At 40.7% G+C, this 20,202-nt stretch overlaps 1 protein-coding gene and 1 long non-coding RNA gene across 6 annotated transcripts in view; both read left to right on the top strand.

Annotated features, from left to right (window-relative positions):
- LOC140356743 (uncharacterized) overlaps positions 1-20,202 on the top strand; it is a 522,351-nt gene that overhangs the window by 279,553 nt on the left and 222,596 nt on the right. The gene's annotated exons all lie outside the window — the stretch shown is intronic.
- The window catches only part of efr3a (EFR3 homolog A (S. cerevisiae)), a 150,177-nt gene that overhangs the window by 56,898 nt on the left and 73,077 nt on the right, over positions 1-20,202 (top strand). For all 5 annotated transcript variants that reach the window (XM_072441923.1, XM_072441921.1, XM_072441922.1 and 2 more), the window contains exons 6-7: positions 5,399-5,548; positions 9,065-9,211. In XM_072441923.1, coding sequence (XP_072298024.1) covers positions 5,399-5,548; positions 9,065-9,211 — 297 coding nt within the window. The remainder of the gene's footprint in view (positions 1-5,398; positions 5,549-9,064; positions 9,212-20,202) is intronic.

Here is a 20,202-nt window from a genome sequence, read left to right as displayed (position 1 = left end):
GTGCCAATAACAGATGGAGACAATAGATATGATTTTTCTAGTTCTATCTAGTTGTGAGTTAATTCTAAGATTATCTTATCAGCCCATGTTTGAAATACGTGTCATACAGCCAGAAGCAGAAGCGGGACCTGTGCGTCCGTGGGCCTGTGCGTCCGTGGGCCTGTGCGTCCGTGGGCCTGTGCGTCCGTGGGCCTGTGCGTCCGTGAGCCTGTGCGTCCGTGGGCCTGTGTGTCCGTGTTCAGGAGCTGACACCTCGAGGGTTCACTTAGGGGTCACACTGGGAGAGACGGGGCAGCTTGGTCCCCATCAGCATTTTCCTTGGTTCTGAGGCGTTCCCCAGATAACGAAAAGGTCGTTGCACTGATCCACGATGACACTGATTTGAAGAGTGTTGGACACTTTTTTTGTTGTAGACTTGAAAAATTGAAAAAAATCTAGATCTAAATATAGAAAAAGGTTCAGTTGTAGTCATCTGGACTCAAGTTTTAGAAAAAACTATACGTCATTCTCAATCTGCGAATTTAGACCGGGCTATTTTTGTTAAAAAAGAAAGACCATCATTAAATGGGAATGGGGGATTATTCAACCTTCCTGTTGTTTATAATAGAATCTTGAATCCCTGGAGAGGTAGACACCCAGGGAATTCGGATGCTAATCAGGTCCTCGGGGAAGAGAAAGCGAGTGAGACTGGGACAAGATGGAGACTAATAGCCCATTAAAGGACTGATAGTAGACAAGAGGCTAGCTTGATAGAAAACAAAGAGGTGTAAGTTTCTGTTGAAAAAAAAAACTTATATATATATATATATAAATATCTGAGTTCCCGGTCTAAATTTGCAGAACGAGAATGAACACGTATTGTTTTTTCTAAAACTGAGTCCAGATGACTACAACGGAACCTTTTTTACTTTGCTTGAGTTTGCATGTTCCAGTTTAAAGCAAAAATTACATCCTCAAGCCTCCTTTTCATTGGCTGCTGTGATCCGTGTTTGCGGAAGTGTCAGTAAAAAGTCTGTAGTACCGGAGCACGGCCCAAATCAGCTTTATTACATGTTTAAATGACTGCTCCTGGAATCTAGTTATGTCTTTTTCCTCTGCACACTTATTCATTCAAATGCAAGTCCAGTTGTAAAAAGTCTACACTGAAGCAGCTGCGACAGTCTTCCACTAGATATGTCTGGGACTGAGTAACGCAGAAGAATCAGGCTAAAATTTGTCTTCAGCACTAAACAAGAGAAAAAGCTGTTTGATAGCTTTTTGCCACCTAGTACAAAAAATGTAATGATATAGATCTGTATAAATCCATAAACAAGTATTATTTGAGCATGCAAGCTGACATGTGATGTGTAGGACATATAGTTTATGTGATTAATAGTAATCCGTTATAAATGTGATTGTGTGCTATAAATGTGATTGTGAGAGTGAAGTGTAATAATAAGTGTGAATGTGGATAATGGAGTGTATTATTTGAAGCACTGTATAAATAAATATGATTGATTATACAGTATGTAGCAAATGATCATACATAGCATAGCTTTTTTCCACCTCTAAAAGATACGCAGTGAAGAAGAGATACTACTCCCACGGATGGACAGGCTGTAGATCAGTGCCCAACTTCTAATCATGATCTATCAGTCCATTTCCAAGGTAGTGAGGGTCAATCCCGAGGCCCTGTTTCTGGTAAGTGTATTGTGTGGTGGTTGTTTTTGCAGATACCCTATAAGTTTAGGTACCGTATTTTTGCGCACAAAAAGGCGCACCGGATAATAAAGTGCATTATGCTAAACAAAACAGAAAGATAAGTCAGTCATTTGAGCTTTATTAAACGCGTTCAACTCATTCAGATCAACATTGTTCAAACGTTAATGAGCGTATTTACAACAACTCCCAGCCTTGTTCAGTTATAACCGTGAAATACAACACAATACACTCACTTTTTTTGTTCATTCCTCATCCACAAATCCCACATTTTTTCATCTTCTGTGTCCGAGTTTAACAGCTTGGCTGGATGCCATACATCCCGCATCCCCGGATCCATCTCCGAGTCAGTCACAACCCAGAGTTTAAAGTCTGCTTCGTAAGCGTGTCTCTTGTGATAATATAATAGATCCATGGTCTCTTGGCAGGAGTCATCTTGGGGTCCTTAATTCGGGGTCCTTTATTTAGGTGTCCGCATTGTTCCTGACGTATAATGTAGTTTACATTTTGACAGAGCACCATGAGCGCCGTGTGTAGAGGTAGACTAGTGTTCCCAGAATGCTTTGCATACATGTTGTTGGGACTTCTGGTTAATGAGTGCCACGCTTCTAGACGTGCAGCTCAGTCTCTCGTGTCCCGAGTCTTCTTTATACATCGTGTACCACACAAAATCGCTTCGAGGTCAGTAAGCACCAGCAGAAATAATACATATCTTAAAGGTTGAATGGACGATTTTTTGGCCCAAATCTGAGTCTTATTTCCTCGTGGCGTGGACTGCCGATTAGTCCTGCCACGTATCAATCATAAAACTCACCTACCACTCACCTGCAGCCGCGTGCGGCTCGTCCCACATTTCCGCGTGTCTAAGCGCATTGATCTATCATAATATAGTTCCCTCAGTGTACGGGGCAAAATGAAGACGGAGAAAGACAGTTCGAGCTAACTCTGAAGTAGACGGAAATCTACAGGAGACGAGAGATGCGATCCGTCTCGCTAATAAACAAACGCACGTGTGTGTTGTATCAGTTCGCACGGGGGAGTGCGCATGCGCACTTCCGCCTGCGTTCTCAAATCGCCGAAAAATCGTCCATTCCACCTTTAAGCGCACCGGATTATAAAGCACACCAACGTTTTTTGAGGAAATTAAAGGCTTTTAAGTGCGCCTTTTAGTACGGAAAGTACCGTACGTTAGCGAATTGGTGCGGCGAGCCTGCTGCGCGGTGCACAACTCGAAGAAGGGTGAGAGAGATGGAAAGAGGAGGAGACATAATGCAATCATACCTGTTCACGCTGTTTATGTCCTTAACAAAGCAGTTTGTTGCAAAAATTGTCTTTCTCTTCTCTAATTTTCTTGAAGTCTCCCATTCTCTGAATGATACCGGTTATCACCAAGAATGTATGTATTTGGCCCTTTTAACAACCAGCTTGCCTTAAAAATGCAGAGAGCTCCACTTCCTTATGGAAAATTCTGATATTTTGGAATGCAGAGGAGGAGGAGGGGATGTGGTAGGTCTCAGTACGGTCTGAAGCGGCCGAGCCAGCTGCAATCCGCTGACTGGGAGCAGAGGAGGTGCGCCGTGCCACGGGGAGGAGTAACTTGGGTGCGTTGATTGAGGCTGGAGCGCAGGTGTGCCCTGGTGTAGCAGTGGACGTAGATTGGGTGGAGTTAGGTCTTCCAGGCTGAATTTACGCTGGCTTCATTATGGCTTCGTCTTGTTGTTTTTGTACACGATTCATTATGTGTAAAGATTGTCTTGCCTTTGTGATCCGTTAATAAATCCTGTCTGAACATTGTAAAATAAATTTGGAAGTATTTTTCTCATTCTTTTAGACATAATTGAGGTTATATATATATATATATATATATATATATATATATATATATATATATATATATATATATATATAGACAGTCCAAATTCAAAATAGAAATCAGGTCTATATGAGGCACATTTTAGTTGGTCTGTTAGAGCTTTATGCCACTCTCAGGTGAATCTACCCCTCTCCGGGGATGCATTATTCTTTAGTCTCTTGATTACACCTTATATTATATGTCCAGAAAGGAATTTATAAATGTATTTTCTTGCAGATAATTTACCATTTTCTTCCGTTGTTTCTTTTTTGCCGAGGCAATGACTATAATTTTTCCTCTCAAAACTGCTATAGCAGCATCCCAGAATATGGGCGGGGAATTTTCACTATTGTTATTCTCCGCCAGATAAGTCTTAAAGTTGTTAAAAATGTTTTCCTTTAAAAAAAGGTAATTACTCAGGCTGGCATTGGACCTCCCAATGTGTATCACGCTGCATTTCATGCAAAACAAGGGCCGCGAGCGCGAGAGCGCGAGCATTTCACCTTCCTTGGTAATCTCGTGTCATATATCAGCTGTTATTTCCTGAGGTCCAGTAATTACAGAGATACATTCTGACCTGCACTCCAGTACTTTATTGAACTATTGGGATTCTAGAATGTTGTGCTTCCTCCATCTTTCCTCCTTCTTCCTCATCTATCTACCTCACCACCTGTGTGCCGGCGTCGCTCTGATGATAACATGTTCAGCGGGCACATCAGGGGGTCCACAGCCTCTCCCTCTGGCTCCTGCCAATCCCTGTGGAATCATCTTTAAACACGTCTATCCTGATCCATATTTAATGTGCTGCGTCCCCCTGTGGAGCTCGACGGGAGGTCTCACTTTGCCGACATACCTCGCACCAGCTGGGTGTGAAGCGATCAAATGGACCGAGAATAAGCCCAGATCTTACCTTAGTGCGCGGCTCCCGTTTAATGCGCTCTCTGCAGGGGGCTCATCAGCTCGTTCGCTTTAGTCAGACGTTACTCTGTACGACCAGGAGTAACACAGATGACTCGCATGCCTGTGCAGCGAGGCAAGCGGCCATGAACTACAACAATTGATACCTCCAATTACACACAGGCATTATACTATTGCGCTTGTTTACCACTGAGTCGGACTCACTCTTGCTTAAAGTGCATATGTCTGCTTCTCACGGGCATCTCTAGTATCTGTCTAGAACGCATCTGAGGCTTAAAATCAACAACCCTTTTGTTCTAGTAGAAAGATGCTCACATCCTTCTGTACACAAAGCATAGCTTTGGTATATGTGCCGTTATTTTATTTGTGTTTTTTTTAGTTGAGCTCATTTTGTGTTGTGTTTTGTTCTATGTTTATTTGTTAATAACAATTGTTAAGCAGGCATCTGCACCTGAATAAATCTGCATGTGTGTATCACTGTGGGTTCTCTCCGGGTTTTCCGGCTTCCTCCCACCTGTGTGGCAACGCAGAGTTCAATAATAATAATGTATATATATTTATAGGAGTTTATTACATGCACCCCTAAACTTTCTGCTTTTGCTCCTAAAAAATCTGTTCCCGAGCTACAGTTCTCCTGGTTAAAGTTAGTTTGGAGCTCGAAAAGTATACATCAAAAGTTAGATTTTGCAGTGAAAGAAATGTTGAAATGGGATGGACTCATGTTTACAACTACGCAACCATACTAATGTATCTGTAAGGCTCAACAATTGTACCCCTGCTAAAAGCTAAACCAGATTTGATTGCTGCGTTTGTAGCTTCTTCCCAATGTTTGAGTTAGTATAGTGTAAGGAAATATGTTTTACAATGGGTGTATATATTACATATTCAACTATTAGTCCAATGTATTCATTTATTAATCTGTGTTTGTAGGATTCGAGTGGCCGGGATCAAGGGTCTCCAGGGCGTGGTCCGAAAGACCGTTAACGACGAGCTGCAGGCCATCATCTGGGAGCCTCAGCACATGGACAAGCTCATCCCCTCCATGCTCTTCAACATGCAGGATAGTGAGGACATGGACAGGTGAGGCAGACACATGAGCCAGCTATTTGAAATGGTTCTTTTCATGGCCAAATATGCCTGGGTTCAGAGGTAGAGTGGATAAAAAGTCTACACACCCATGGCATTTTAACATGGTTAAAATGCCAGGTTTTACAATACAAAATGAGACCAAGATAAATAATTTCAGAACTTTTTCCACCTTTAATGACCTATAACATGTATGATTCAGTTGGGGGGGGAATCCAGCATAAGTGTGCTCTTTTAATTGAGGAAGTGTTTGTGTTCAGAATCAATCACTGACATTCAAACTAATTTTAAATAGGAGTCAATGCACAATTACCATCATTTAAATTACCTGATTAACCTCCAATAAAGTTCAGCTGTTCTAGTAGGCTTTTCCTGACATTTTTTCAGTCACATCTTACGGTCAAAGCCATGGTCTGTAGAGAATTGTCAAAGCATCAGAGGGATCTCACTGTTGTTAAAAAGTATACACTGTAGTAGTACAGTGCTAACGTAACCAGCGCTCAGATTAAGGATTTTCTCTTGTATAGCAGTGCTGCTAAACAATCCGCTATTTTTTTCAAATTTGCATAGCAAAAGACAAAAATTACTTACTAACAATCAATATTTTCCATTGATGTAACAAGATTATTTATTTCAAATGTATTTGTAAATATTCTGTTTAAAAAAAAAACAAAAAAACAAAAAAAACTTTCAAACACTTATCACCACCAGAGTCGTCATCAGATGACGATGAGCTGTTTGTATAAGAATTACTTCTCTTATGGGTTTGGATTTTTACAGACACAACACGTCTTGGTTTTGTCCAGGACATGAGTGAGTTTGACCCCTTTGAATTCGACATCCTCTGGGTTCTCAGAAGCCTGTTCTAGTCTGAAAACGGGAGGAGCCACCGGGAGAGCCGGAGGAGGGTGATGAGGGGCTTTAATCTCACATAGTTATTGTCGTAAGATTAGCGAGACGAGGCGCTCGTCAAAGCCCCTCATCGCCCTCCGCGCGCCGGTGGCTCCTCCCGCTCTCCCGTATACAGTGTTAACATGTTTAAATTTGAGAGATTTGATGGTTTTAGAAAAAATAGAATTTTGGGCCAACCTTCATTAAATTGCGAAGAACAATTTGTTTTGCTCACCATGTAGGGGGCACTAACGCAACAAATGTAATTGTTTTACATCAAGTTGGTTCAGAGCAAAGAGTTAACACAATTGGACTTTGTATGTGTAAATGACAGCAAATGTAATATTTGGGGATTTTCAGAAATGTTAGCTATAATTTGCAGCTTCGCCGCACAGAAATCGTGACAAGTAGCAAAAATTTTGGATAACTTTTGATGCCACATTTGTAAAGCTTGAAATAATTGCTGTTAAAACAAACCAGTGCAATATAACACATAAAATGACGGCTGGTTTAGCGGTTCTGAACATCTTACAAATGTATACATACATACTTGTAAAAGTATGACGTTTGAAAATACTGCTGAGTCATGCGTTGCAAATTTTGATCCAAGATGGCCATAATTTGGTTGGGCGGACAGCGTTGTCAAACTTTTTACTTCCCTTGTCCTCTGTGCCAATCTGTGTCCCATTTTATGAATATCATAAACTATACATTTTAGGAATTGGCTCATGCTTTCCAAGGTCATAGTGTGTGTCCCTGGTCACTAATTGGGCATTTTTGAGTAGGCGCCGCCCACTGTGTAGTATTGGCCCTCTATACAATAATAATGTTACATTTTTGCATAACATGTTTATATGCATGAGTTGGGGAACGCATGAGTGACGAATGCTTTACAGGGGGAGGATGACAACAATAATGTTTGATTTTTCCACTACTAATTAGTTAGCATAGGACGTGCATGAGTAGACATTAAAGTGTTTGGATACCTGCTCCATTTCGTGCGCACCTCATGGTAGACCTCTAGCCAACTTGTGGCACTCAGGCCTATTAATATTTTTTTCAGCAAAAAAATAATATAGGCATTGCCATGGCAACTACATATCATTTGAAAGCTTTAAACCGTCCCCAAGTCACCGTGGAGTGAAATTTTCAATAAGAGCGCTTTCACGCTCATCATTCACCATTCTGTCTGGCTTGCTAACTCACTCCCCATAGACTTTCATTCATTTTAGCAATTATATCTATGGCCTGCGACATCGGCTCTTGAGTACAGCACGAAGCTAGGAGTGTTTTTAATGTTTTTGCAGGGCATACAGCGCTTCGCGCTGCTCTTGACAACAAGCTCTTGTTGAGTGCCAGTCAGTTATTATTGAGTGGGCTGTGCCCACTGTGTTTTATTTTTGCACGGGATTTGTCTGTTTACAATGATAGTGTTCAATTTTCCCAATACTAACTTGTATTCATGGGACGTGCATGTGTGGATGGTGTGTTAGAGAGTGTTTGGATTTTGTGCACATTTTATGCACACTTTTGGAGTTATAGGTAAGGCCTAATAGGTCTAACAATAATATGGGCTCAACATGTATATTATATTATAAGTTAGCGTCACTGGAACTATGGGCAATTTATCATAGGATCAAGTCAAAATTGGTGAAATTTCAAAAAAAGAAATTATTATTTTCACTTTATCAGCTTTTTGCCGTCTTGTTACACCTGAGTTTGCCCTCTTTCTTATCCAATCATCTCCCTCAAAAGTGTTCCAAGAGCCTAAAGAGAGCCAGACCGCTTTGGAAGTACTTCTCACTTTTATGTAGCTCACAAAGTATTTCCAAAACATACCTAAATTTAGCTTAGCAGTCTACTTTTTTGTCACTTTGGTGGTTTAGTCTGTATGATTTTTTGTATTGATCACTGATGCTTAACTGTTATTACCCTCACGGTACTTTAGTTATTTCTCTCCTTTAGTCCGCTCTTTCCCCACAGTCACTTCTCTGAGCACTTCTTTGAGATTTCACCTCTCCTTTTTCTGTTTACTCTTTGCTATAGGGCACATACAGCGAGCAGTGGGCTTGGTGACTCACTTGGCTTTGAAAAGATGAAATGTTTAAGAATTTTCTGCTTTTACACTGCACTTTCTGGTGTGGGAAAAAAAGTAATAATTATGAAGGGAAAAAGTTGGGTGCCCTAGTTTTAACTGGCGATATCCATGGAGATAGCTATACAAGTTTGTCATACTGTGGAATATTCCAGGGAAAGGAATAACATCTTCATAGAGACAAGCAGATAGTAGACACTTGTCTTTATTCTGATCATTTCTACACAGTGGTTATTTTTGGGGGTTTATTGGATTGGGTATTGCACCTTCGTATTGCACTTTAAAGCAAAACTATCCAGTGTAATGCTCTGAACGGAATTTTATGTTGACACTAAAAACCTTGAAATATACCAGAAACCTTACACTTGCACTTATAAATCAGAATTGAATTACTTATACTTGAATTCCAAACGTATCCATTGATTTAATTTATAAAACATTAAATAACAAAGTTAAGGTGTCCCCAGGTTGCTGAATCATGCATGACATTGCCCCTTTAATGTAATCTGTGTGTGTGTTGACAGGTCTGGCCACCCCTCGTCCCCCATGGCCCCTGGAGGAGGCCCCGAGCTGGAGGAGAACCCCGCGGCGCTTGCTGAGAGTTGCTTCAGAGAGTTGCTGGGGAGAGCCGCCTACGGGAACATGAACAACGCAGTCCGGCCCGTTCTTGTGTGAGTTCTGAACACACACTCACATGGTGACAGTGACTGGAAATGGGCTGATGTGCTCTTGTCAATTTTGGGAACAAAACAAAACAAGGAATCTTAAATTAACCTCCTGTGTTATATGATATAGTGGTTATCCTCATTTAATTTCTGTTTAGTCCATTTCAAGCCTCGAAATAACGGGTCGGACACGGTCAATGATTGACGAAAAAATCAGTTTTGACCGACTCAAAAATAAAGTCTCCGGACATACTGACTGATTTTTCGGCGCGTGTGACCCCATTTTGAATTTTCTAATGGCCCATTCACTCCGCAGCATCAAGGGTTACAAAGGTTTACATTCAAAGTCTATGTGGACGCGTGTTTTTGCGGGGTGAATCCTGCGTTTTGACCGTCGGACGCAACATGTCGGGGCGTATCTTAGGCAAAGCAAGGGGCCCCACTGCTGACGGCGCTGGAGCGCAAAGTGGAGCCACAGAACGCACAAGCTCAAAGGAGGAGAGGGAGGGGGAGGGGGAGGGAGGGAGAGGGAAAGAGAGCGAAAGAGAGGGAAAGAGAGGGAAAGAGAGAAGAGGAGACGGGTAGTTCCAGAGCGTAATCTTAACTGTAAACGCGTTTTTCATTCTTCACAAATCTGTTGTTGGCGTGAGCCAAAGGAAAGTTTCAAGCCCCTCCCCCGAGCGCTACCATGGAGCTCATCTCACTAATAAATTATATAATGCTTAAAAGAGCTACAATGAGGGCCCAATAAGCATACTTTTATATGATTTAATCCATTTGTGGCCATTTTATTTTTAAACTAATATGCTGTATTAAAGAGTAGGGAAGTTATTTGTTTAAAAAAAAATACAATATCAATGTTTCCATACTTTTTCTGATAATTGTGAATAATCGTAAAATCGTGATATTTCTCCTCATGATAATCGTGACTAAAATGAATATTTTGACATCCCTAATAACGAAACAAACAAAAGTCACCCAAAAGCTAATAAGACGAGGAAATATGAGGAAGCGTATGTAGCACTTGGCTTCACTGTGACTAAGGTGGGAGACGAGGAAAGACCGGTGTGTCTACTGTATCTTCAAATGTTGGCAGCGACAGCATGAAGCCAAATGAATTACACATCAATAAAACACACAGGTGACTGATTCAGAATTACCCATGACAGGTACCAAATGATTGGTACCTGTCATGTTGACAGGGACGTAAAAATAATTATTTCAAGGCTTGCATTTTCTTTTCTCATTTAGACCTGGAATAGTCCTGTTTAGTCCACATTTAGACCTTAACTTGGTCAAATTTAAGTCCTCATTAAAAATCTGGTATAGTCCTGTTGAGGTCAACCCAGGACGAGACAAGGACTCGAAAAGGACCAAGCTAGGCCTTAATCAAGACTAAAACAGGGCCAAACCTGGAACAAACCAAGACTAGCATAAACGCAGCCTTGTGTCCAGTGTTGTGACATTGTTCAGTCCTCTGCTCCTAGTCTCCTTTGACTTCTGAGTTTCAACACTTTGCCTCTCTGTCCTCACTAATGCCGTTCGGTCCAGCAGGGACATCCTCCAAACTAATCATGTTAATTGTGTCTGGCAGGGTGTTTGAAATGGATTCTCTGGGGAGCATTCCCAGGCCAAAGCCCATCCACACTTTATAGAGTCAAACTCCATCCTATTAGCTCAAATTACATAGAGAACTTGAAATTGAAGAACATTCTTTAAGCCAGTGCTTCCCCAACTTTTCACAGAATAAAGCTTGGTGTCCATTGCGCAGTTTATTTTGAAACTACTTACATCTTGAGATGGCTCTGAGCAAAGTTTGTCTGGGCATGAATCAGGCTCATGAATCCATGTGGTAAACCGTGGTTGTAGCAGTGTACTTTCATGATGTGGTAAAATGGTTCAGGAAAGGTCCCAATTAATCCAGTGTGATCTTTATCAATATCGATCTAATTTAAATACTAGTTTTAATATCGATTAGTATCTTATTTTCAATACTTTTTACAACCCTGTACTGCTTTGAGAATGAGTGTTATGTGGCTTATTTGTGCCCAGTCCTGGATGAAAGGTGCTGTAGAAATGGAGAGAGAGATCACAGCTCATGCTGTTGATTGACTTTGTGAGGGTCTGACTCCATGCGTGTAATGGTGAAATGTGGATGACAATGCTGCCTTAGGACTAATCTAGCAGCACAGACTCTGGTGTACTGTATGTGTCTTTAGAGCTGCTGCACTCCCTGCTGGCCACTTGGAGACAAATTACCTGAACTCCACAATGGTCTGACATGTCAGATTTTATCAGGGATCAGGTACAATATATTTATTTGTTCAGCTTCAATCATTCAATTATTACCATTTAGATTGTAGATACTTATTTTGCATGTTTTGCTGCGTATCCATGTTTATTGTTTTTTTTTGTTTATAATTTTCGATATTTGACGTCCACATTGTAAAACGATTCAAAAAACAGGTTTTACTTAACTAATTTGACTAGGCCTTAAGCCATTTTATTTGGGCATGCATTCTTATTTTGTTTTAGCTGGGACTTGGATAATAACTATATCATCTTATCATTCAATAAATGATAGAACAGTGATTTGGGGAGGCAGTATTTACCTTGCTTTGCACTAGTGGTGGGGACCTTTTGTTGTTTTTCTGTACTACAGTAACATTTCAGCTGGAAACTGTTAAATAGATCATTTATATGATTAATTATAGATCATAACTAACTATTAATGTGTGTAATGTAGCTGTATGTACCATTACATAGGCTTAGGAAGAGTACAAGGAAACAAGTAGATGTTTAAAAGGATTTATTGAGAAGGTTGTGGTGTAAGTTGACCTGCAACAGAAAAGAGAATGTAACTGTTGGTTAATCAAAATTAAATTATACCTTACCTGATGTGTCAGCCATTTTAGGTGCGCCAGACAAAAGAGTCCCCAGGGAGACGGAGCACCTTAAGTAGGTTCCGGGGCAGAACATTGGGGGAAAATAGGAGGGGTGTTTTAGGGAATTGACTGTTTTAGAATATATGTTGAGATTGAAATTGTGCACAGTAAATTAAATAAAGAATATATTTTTGTATTTAATTGAAGTATGTATAGTGACACTGTTTTTCTACAGTTAGCTTTTATCTGTGCGGTTTTAGGAAGATTGAAACTTCCCTGGTCCTCGGAGTAGGAGGGTCCAGTTAACCCAGTGGCCTATAAAAGGCGCCTGGCGGCAGTTGCTCGTGTCTTGCTGCTGTGTGAACATGTTGCTGTATTTTAAACCAGTTTCTTGTTTGTAAATCACTGTAAAATAAATGCGCGTGGATCTGCATCATCTAAACCGTCTCAGCTCTGCTCTGTCCTCGTCAATGCCGCTGAGGTTGCTATCCGGGCGTAACAATGTGTTTTACTCTTAACTATATTGTGCACGTAGACCTAGGTGTCTCCAGCACCTTTTTATCCTGGTCTTGCAGGAACATACTAGTTCATTGTGTTTGTTTTTTCTCTGTGCGGAGTCCCTGGTTTGGTTCCCGTCATGTGTATGGGTGCTGCTGCAGACAAAAGGAGTGTCAGGTCTAAAAATAGAATGTGGGGTTAACAGGAGATCAGGCTGTGACGCGTGAGCAGCAGCAAAGGCTCACCAAGCATGTAATAAGGGAATGAAGGATGAATGTGATGGGAAAATTATTACCCTCTGTGGTGGTGGTGGTGGTGAAGAGGAGGGGATGAGAGGTTGAGGAGGTTGATGGTTCTGCTGTTGTGGAGGAAAAGTGTAGAAATGAGTTGAAACTGTTTGCCAGGAAGAAAGAGTGGGAGAGAGAATTGTCTGTGTCCGAATTTGTCCTCATTATTCCCTACATAGGTCACACCATTTTTAGTGTCCAAAAGGCCAGCAGATGATAAACTTATGCACGTCTTAAGCTGGACACAACGTGCGTGAATGCAAGTTGTTTTAAAAAATTGACTTAAAATCTTAACTTAGGTTCATGAACAGGACCATGCCTCCACCTCTGTCTTTGGACCACGCCTCTACATTGCGTTCCAAATTATTGTGCAAGTTATATTTTTCTCCTGAATCCGAGAAGGAGAATGGTTTTCGTCCTGGTCGTGGAACACTGGACCAGCTCTATACTCTTCATCGAGCGCTCGAGGGTTCATGGGAGTTTGCCCAACCAGTCCACATGTGGAGAAAGCTTTCGACCGTGTCCCTCTTGGTGTCCTTTTGGAGATGCTCAAGGAGTACGGGGTCTGTGGCCCTTTGCTCAGGGCTGTCCGGTCCCTGTATGACCGGAACAAGAGCCCTGTTAGCATTACCGGCAGTAAGTCAGACCTGTTGCCAGGGCGTGTTGGACTCCGCCAGGGCTGCCCTTTGTCACCGGTTCTGTTCATTGTTTTTATCAGCAGAATTTCTAGGAGCAGTCAGGGCCCGAAAGGTGTCTGGTTTGGGGACCATAGGATCTATTCTCTACTGTTTGCACACAGTGTTGTCTTGTTGGCTTCATGGAACCTGGACCTGCAACATGCACTGGGACGGTTAACTTCCACTGCTATGCAGATGACAGAGTGTCATCTGCATAGCAGTGGAAATTAATGCCATGCTTTCTGATAATGTTACCTAACGGCAGCATATAAAGAGTAAACAGAATTGGACCGAGTTCTGAACCCTGCGCCATGCCATAAGTTACTTAAGAACAAGGTGAGGAGCTCTGGTTTATATTAACAAACTGATACCTATCTGATGAATAGGATTTTAACCAGCTGAGGGCTGTTCCTCCAACACCTACATCACATTCTAACCTCTTCAGTAGAATGTTGTGGTCGATGGTGTCAAACGCTGAGGTCCAACAGAACCAGGATTGAGATTAGTCCATCGTCGGCATCTAATAACAAATCATTTGTGACTTTAACCAGTGCAGTTTCAGTGCTGTGTTGGGCTCTGAACCCCGACTGGAAAACATCAAATAGGTTTTAGTCCTGTATAGGGCTGCAACGATTACTTGAGTAAATTGAGTAATTCCTTTACAAAAAAGTTTAGATTATTATTTTATTGCCTCGATGATTCGTTCAAATTACATATTTAATTAAAAACACGTGAATCTGTGGTGCACGGAACCACTTGTGGCACTTGTTTAATACGGAGCTTCTTCTGAACCTGCATCAGCTAAAGCTCAGAAGAGAGCGGCGTGTTTTAAACTCACGAGTGTGACCGAGAGTTTTGTTGTGTCAAAGAGCACGGTGTTTTGAGCTGTAACTCTGCAGACATTTTGCAGCATTGAGCAGTTCAGTTACTGCTCAAAACACCAGGATCACTGGTCTCGCTCTACATAAAGTTTTGCCAAGTTTCTTATTTTATGTCTACGGTCTACAAACAGTCTGGTGACAAGTGAATTAGTCCTTTATATATATATATATATATGAATATATATATATGTATATATATATATATATATGTATATGTATATATATATATATATGTATATGTATATATATATATATATGTATATGTATATATATATATGTATATATGTATATATATATGTATATGTATATATATATATATGTATATATATATATGTATGTATATATATATATATATATATATGTATATATATATATATGTATATATATATATATATATATATATATATGTATATATATATATATATGTATATGTATATATATATATATATATGTATATATATATATATATGTATATGTATATATATATATATATATATATATATATATATATATATATATATATATATATATATATATATATGTATATATATATATATATATATATATATATGTATATATATATATATGTATATATATATATATATATATATATATATATATATATATATATATATATATATATATATATATATATATATATATATATATATATATATATATATATATATATATATATATATATATATATATATATATATATATATATATATATATATATATATATATATATATATATATGTTATTTTAAGCAGAAACTCTAATCTAATAATCTATAATGTTAATTTAAAAAATAACTTAATGTATCAATCAATATTGGCTCTATTATTTATTTGAACTTTGAGATGGATTTTTCAGATATTGTCCTTTTCATTACAACTTTATTCTGTGGGGCTTGATACAAAGTCAGAAAACTCTGTTAAAAACTCGGAATAGGGACCAGGAGGTTGGTAGATAACTATGAACAAAACTTCTTTTTGGTTTCTCCAATTTGGACACTGAGCGAAATGCATTGTTAATTTTGAGTGTGAGATCACTGCCACACCACCACCTCGGCCTGTGCTCCTGGCGGTCTGAAAGTTTACATGGGTGGGTGGGGTGAACTCATTTAGTTTTACATAATCAACTTGTTGAAGCCAAGTTTCAGTTAGAGCCTGAAGATCTATGTAATAATCATTAATTAATTAATTAATTAACTAAAATCAATTTGGAGGAAATTGATCTAATGTTTTGCAGTTCACATTTTATATGCTTATGTATTTGTTAATTTGTGTCATCTGTGAGTGTTATTTTTATTTAATAACCCAAGTTAAAAAGCTATTTCAGGCGTCAGACCAAATGTCTGACGCCTGAAATAGCTTTTCTAAGATTTTACTTTTTGGCATTATTTGCACGAGGGACACAAACAGTCTTTATCTGCCTTGAATGTGAACACAAATTTGTGACAGAGAGCTCGGCGACAGAAGAGCGTCTTACACTGCTGCTCTGCGTTCGGGGCTCATCCCTGGATGGTCACTGGAGACGACTAAGGCTATCCGTCAAATTTTGAACTAATAGAGATCCCCAAAATGCACTCGAATTGTTAATAAATAAAGATTACATTGTTTTGATCACACTGTAATGTAGCTGTATGTACCATTACATAGGCTTAGGAAGAGTACAAGGAAACAAGTAGATGTTTAAAAGGATTTATTGAGAAGGTTGTGGTGTAAGTTGACCTGCAACAGAAAAGAGAATGTAACTGTTGGCTAATCAAAATTAAATTATACCTTACCTGATGTGTCAGCCATTTTAGGTGCGCCAGACAAAAGAGTCCCCAGGGAGACGGAGCACCTTAAGTAGGTTCCGGGGCAGAACATTGGGGGAAAATAGGAGGGGTGTTTTAGGGAATTGACTGTTTTAGAATATATGTTGAGATTGAAATTGTGCACAGTAAATTAAATAAAGAATATATTTTTGTATTTAATTGAAGTATGTATAGTGACACTGTTTTTCTACAGTTAGCTTTTATCTGTGCGGTTTTAGGAAGATTGAAACTTACCTGGTCCTCGGAGTAGGAGGGTCCAGTTAACCCAGTGGCCTATAAAAGGCGCCTGGCGGCAGTTGCTGGTGTCTTGCTGCTGTGTGAACATGTTGCTGTATTTTAAACCCGTTCCTTGTTTGTAAATCACTGTAAAATAAATGCGCGTGGATCTGCATCATCTAAACCGTCTCAGCTCTGCTCTGTCCTCGTCAATGCCGCTGAGGTTGCTATCCGGGCGTAACAATTGGTGTCAGAAGCTGGGGCCCAGGCAGCAGAGTAACTGAAGATGAGTACAAGAAGAAGAGTGCAGATTGATCAACACAATGATCCAGATGTGGGGACAAGTGAAGCTGCTGACCAGGGGACTGAAGCAACTTGTAACCCTGTGGACAAGTTTGAAGAGTTGACTGCGCTGGTAAGGACACTCGCACAGTCGCAGGCAGCCAGAGATCAGCGTCTTGAAAGAGAAGCAGCACAACAAGAAACAAAATGGAAAAACCTACAGCACCAAATGAGAGAAATGCAGTCTTTGGTGACTTGCGTCAGCCAAAGACGAGACCAGGAGCGGGAAATGGCTCCCTCTACAGATGAGACTGTTGATGAAGATGAAGGCCCCAGTCACTGTGAGCAGAACCGATTTTACAGAGAGATGGTGATCCACAGAGAGCCAAAGCTGTTGCCTCTGTCTCCAGACGATGACATTGAACATTTCCTCACCACTTTTGAGAGAATGGCTCAAGTCTGCAGATGGCCAAGAGATGAGTGGGCTCTCCGCCTAGTGGCTCTTCTCACAGGCAAGGCTCGCAGTGCATATGTACAAATGGACATTACTGATGCTGAAAATTATGCAAAAGTGAAAGCTGCAATATTGTCAAAATATGAAATCACATCAGAGACTTATCGTAAAAGATTCCGATCTACAGAGATCCTCCCGGATGAAACCCCAAAGGAACTGTATGTGCGACTGAAGGACCTGTTCTTAAAATGGGTCAAACCAGAAAAAAATACAAAACAGGAGATTACAGAGACATTAATTTTGGAGCAGTTCCTGCAAATGGTTCACCCAGAGCTCCAAGTTTGGATCCGCGAACGGGACCCAAAGACTGCAGAACAAGCAGCAGAGCTAGCAGAGGTTTTCCAAGCAGCAAGGAAGGGATTCAACACCACCTATGGCCACAACTCTAACCAGGCGCAGAGAAGCAAAGACCGAGAATATGGACACAGAGCTCAAGCCCAAAGTAAGTCCAATGGGGGTGAAAGGGCTTTTGGTCAGAACAGGGCTTTGTCAAGACCTAGACACTTTACATCCAGCAATATTCAAAGGGCACACCCTGGTAACTATGTACATAGGTCCGATAGAGAAGTCAGGTGTTACGTGTGTAATGGGCTAGGTCATACCCAGTACTCTTGCCCTCTAGCCAATGAATCAAAGCCATCTCTTTACTGTGCAGTGCCTAGACCTGTTTTGCCCGGCCGTTTTGTAATAACCCAGAAAGCACATACCTCCCCAGTACTGATAAATGGTTACCGTACTACAGCTCTGTTAGATACGGGTGGGTTTCAGTCCGTGGTTTTGTCCAGTCTGGTGTCAAGGGAGAAATGGAGTGAGGATAAAACTAGCATTAGCTGCATTCATGGAGATGAACACCAGTATCCTACAGCAGAAGTCTACTTGACAGTTGGAGGTCAGACTTTTCTGATGCCAGTAGCTTTAGCTCCAAACCTACCCTTTGATGTGATTCTTGGTAATGATGTTCCAATCTTGCTGGACTTGGTGCAAGAATCAGAATCTGTCCCTGAGAACCTAAAAATACCTGAGAATTTACCAGAAAAAGCAAAGTCATCTAAAACTTTTAATATGGTTACTACAAGGGCTCAGAGTGCAAAAGAGTCCTTACAAGAGTTACCATTCTGGGGGGAAGACTTTGAGCCTGTGGGGGGAAAACCTGTTAAATCCAAGGCACAAAAAAGGCGTGAAAAGTTCAAAGTAACTGCTAGCAAACTCACAGAAATTCCAGTCAAACCCTCTCATCACATAGAGCTGGAACTTCCACCTGATGTATCCACTCTGCAAAAAGAGGATGCAACCCTAAAACCTTGGTTTCAAAAAGTGTCAGAAATTGAAGGGGTGAAACAGGGCAGCCCAGGGTGTGTAGAGGAGGCAACATACATCATTAAAGCGGGCATTTTATATCAATGCAAAGGTAATGTGCAAGCCTTAGCAGTACCAAAACCATTCAGATTCCAAATTATGGAGCTCGGACATTCAGTACCATGGGCGGGACACATGGCGTTCCAAAAAACTTTATGCAGAATTACAAGCAGATTTGTTTGGCCGGGCATATACAGTGACCTGTCAAAATTCTGTAATTCATGTGAAATATGTCAACTTGCTTCATCCCGCAAAGCCCCTAGAGCTATGTTGCAGCCTCTACCTATCATTGAAACTCCATTTGAAAGAATAGGAATGGACATTGTTGGGCCCTTAGAACGCAGCAGTACAGGGAACAAGTTCATTTTAGTAATCTGTGATTATGCAACTCGGTATCCGGAGGCTTTCCCTTTAAAAACAATTAAAGCCAGAAATGTTGCTAATTGTTTGTTACAGCACTTTTCCAGGGTGGGAATACCAAAAGAGGTTTTGACGGACTGTGGGACAAACTTTATGTCTAAATTATTACAGCAGGTTTATAAGCTCCTTGGGATTAAGGGTATTAGGACCACCCCATACCACCCCCAGACGGACGGGCTAGTTGAGCGGTACAACCAAACATTAAAAAATATGCTGCGCAAGTTTGTCTCTCACACAGGAGCGGACTGGGACCAATGGTTGCCGTATCTGCTGTTTGCATATCGTGAAGTGCCACAGGCTTCAACGGGGTTCTCACCATTCGAGTTGCTCTATGGACGTCAAGTAAGGGGGCCACTGGACCTCCTCAAGGACTACTGGGAGAACCCAACCCCCTCAGAAGAGAACGTGGTGGCTTACGTGATAAAAATGAGGCAACGTCTGGAAGATATGTCTGCATTGGCACAAGAGACTATGAAGACTTCTCAACAAAATCAGAAGACCTGGTATGACCGCAAAGCTAGAGAAAGAAGCTTTGAAGCTGGCCAGAAGGTGCTACTTCTACTCCCCACCTCCGACAGTAAACTCCTCTCCAAATGGCATGGTCCCTATGAAATCAGCAGAAGAGTGGGTAAGGTCACATATGAACTATTTATGCCTGACAGAAAAAAAAAACACCAAACGTTTCATGTGAACTTGTTAAAAGAGTTTCAGTCTCGCCAGGAATCTGTCCCTCAGCTGCTGATTTGTGGGGTGCAGGATGAAGAAATACCAGAGAAGTTTATGCCTGGAAGTCTGGTTGAATCAGCAGGCATAGAGATGTCACATTTGTCTGTCTCCCAGCAGGAACAAGTGACTCCTCTCATTGACCCAGAACTGTTCAAAGACTCTCCTGGTTACACAGACCTAGTCCAGCACAACATCCGGCTAAAGAGAGAGGCTCCTCCATGTCGAAAGAGCTACAGAATTCCAGAGCGGTTGGTGCAAACATTGAAAAAGGAAATAAAATTGATGCTGGAACTAGGCAGAATTGAAGTTTCAAATAGTGAATGGTGCAGTCCAGTGGTTCTGGTGCCCAAAAAGGACGGCTCTCTAAGATTTTGCATTGATTTTCGCTACTTAAATTCTGTTTCATTGTGTGATCTTTACCCAATGCCTA

This window comes from Eucyclogobius newberryi, unplaced genomic scaffold (assembly GCF_026437365.1).
Source record: "Eucyclogobius newberryi isolate DKJ021-1_F unplaced genomic scaffold, fEucNew1.0.hap1 SCAF_12, whole genome shotgun sequence".
Lineage (NCBI taxonomy): Eukaryota > Metazoa > Chordata > Actinopteri > Gobiiformes > Gobiidae > Eucyclogobius > Eucyclogobius newberryi.
The sequence above is the reverse complement of the archived record's forward strand: the minus strand, read 5'-3'. Positions and strand labels throughout refer to the sequence as shown.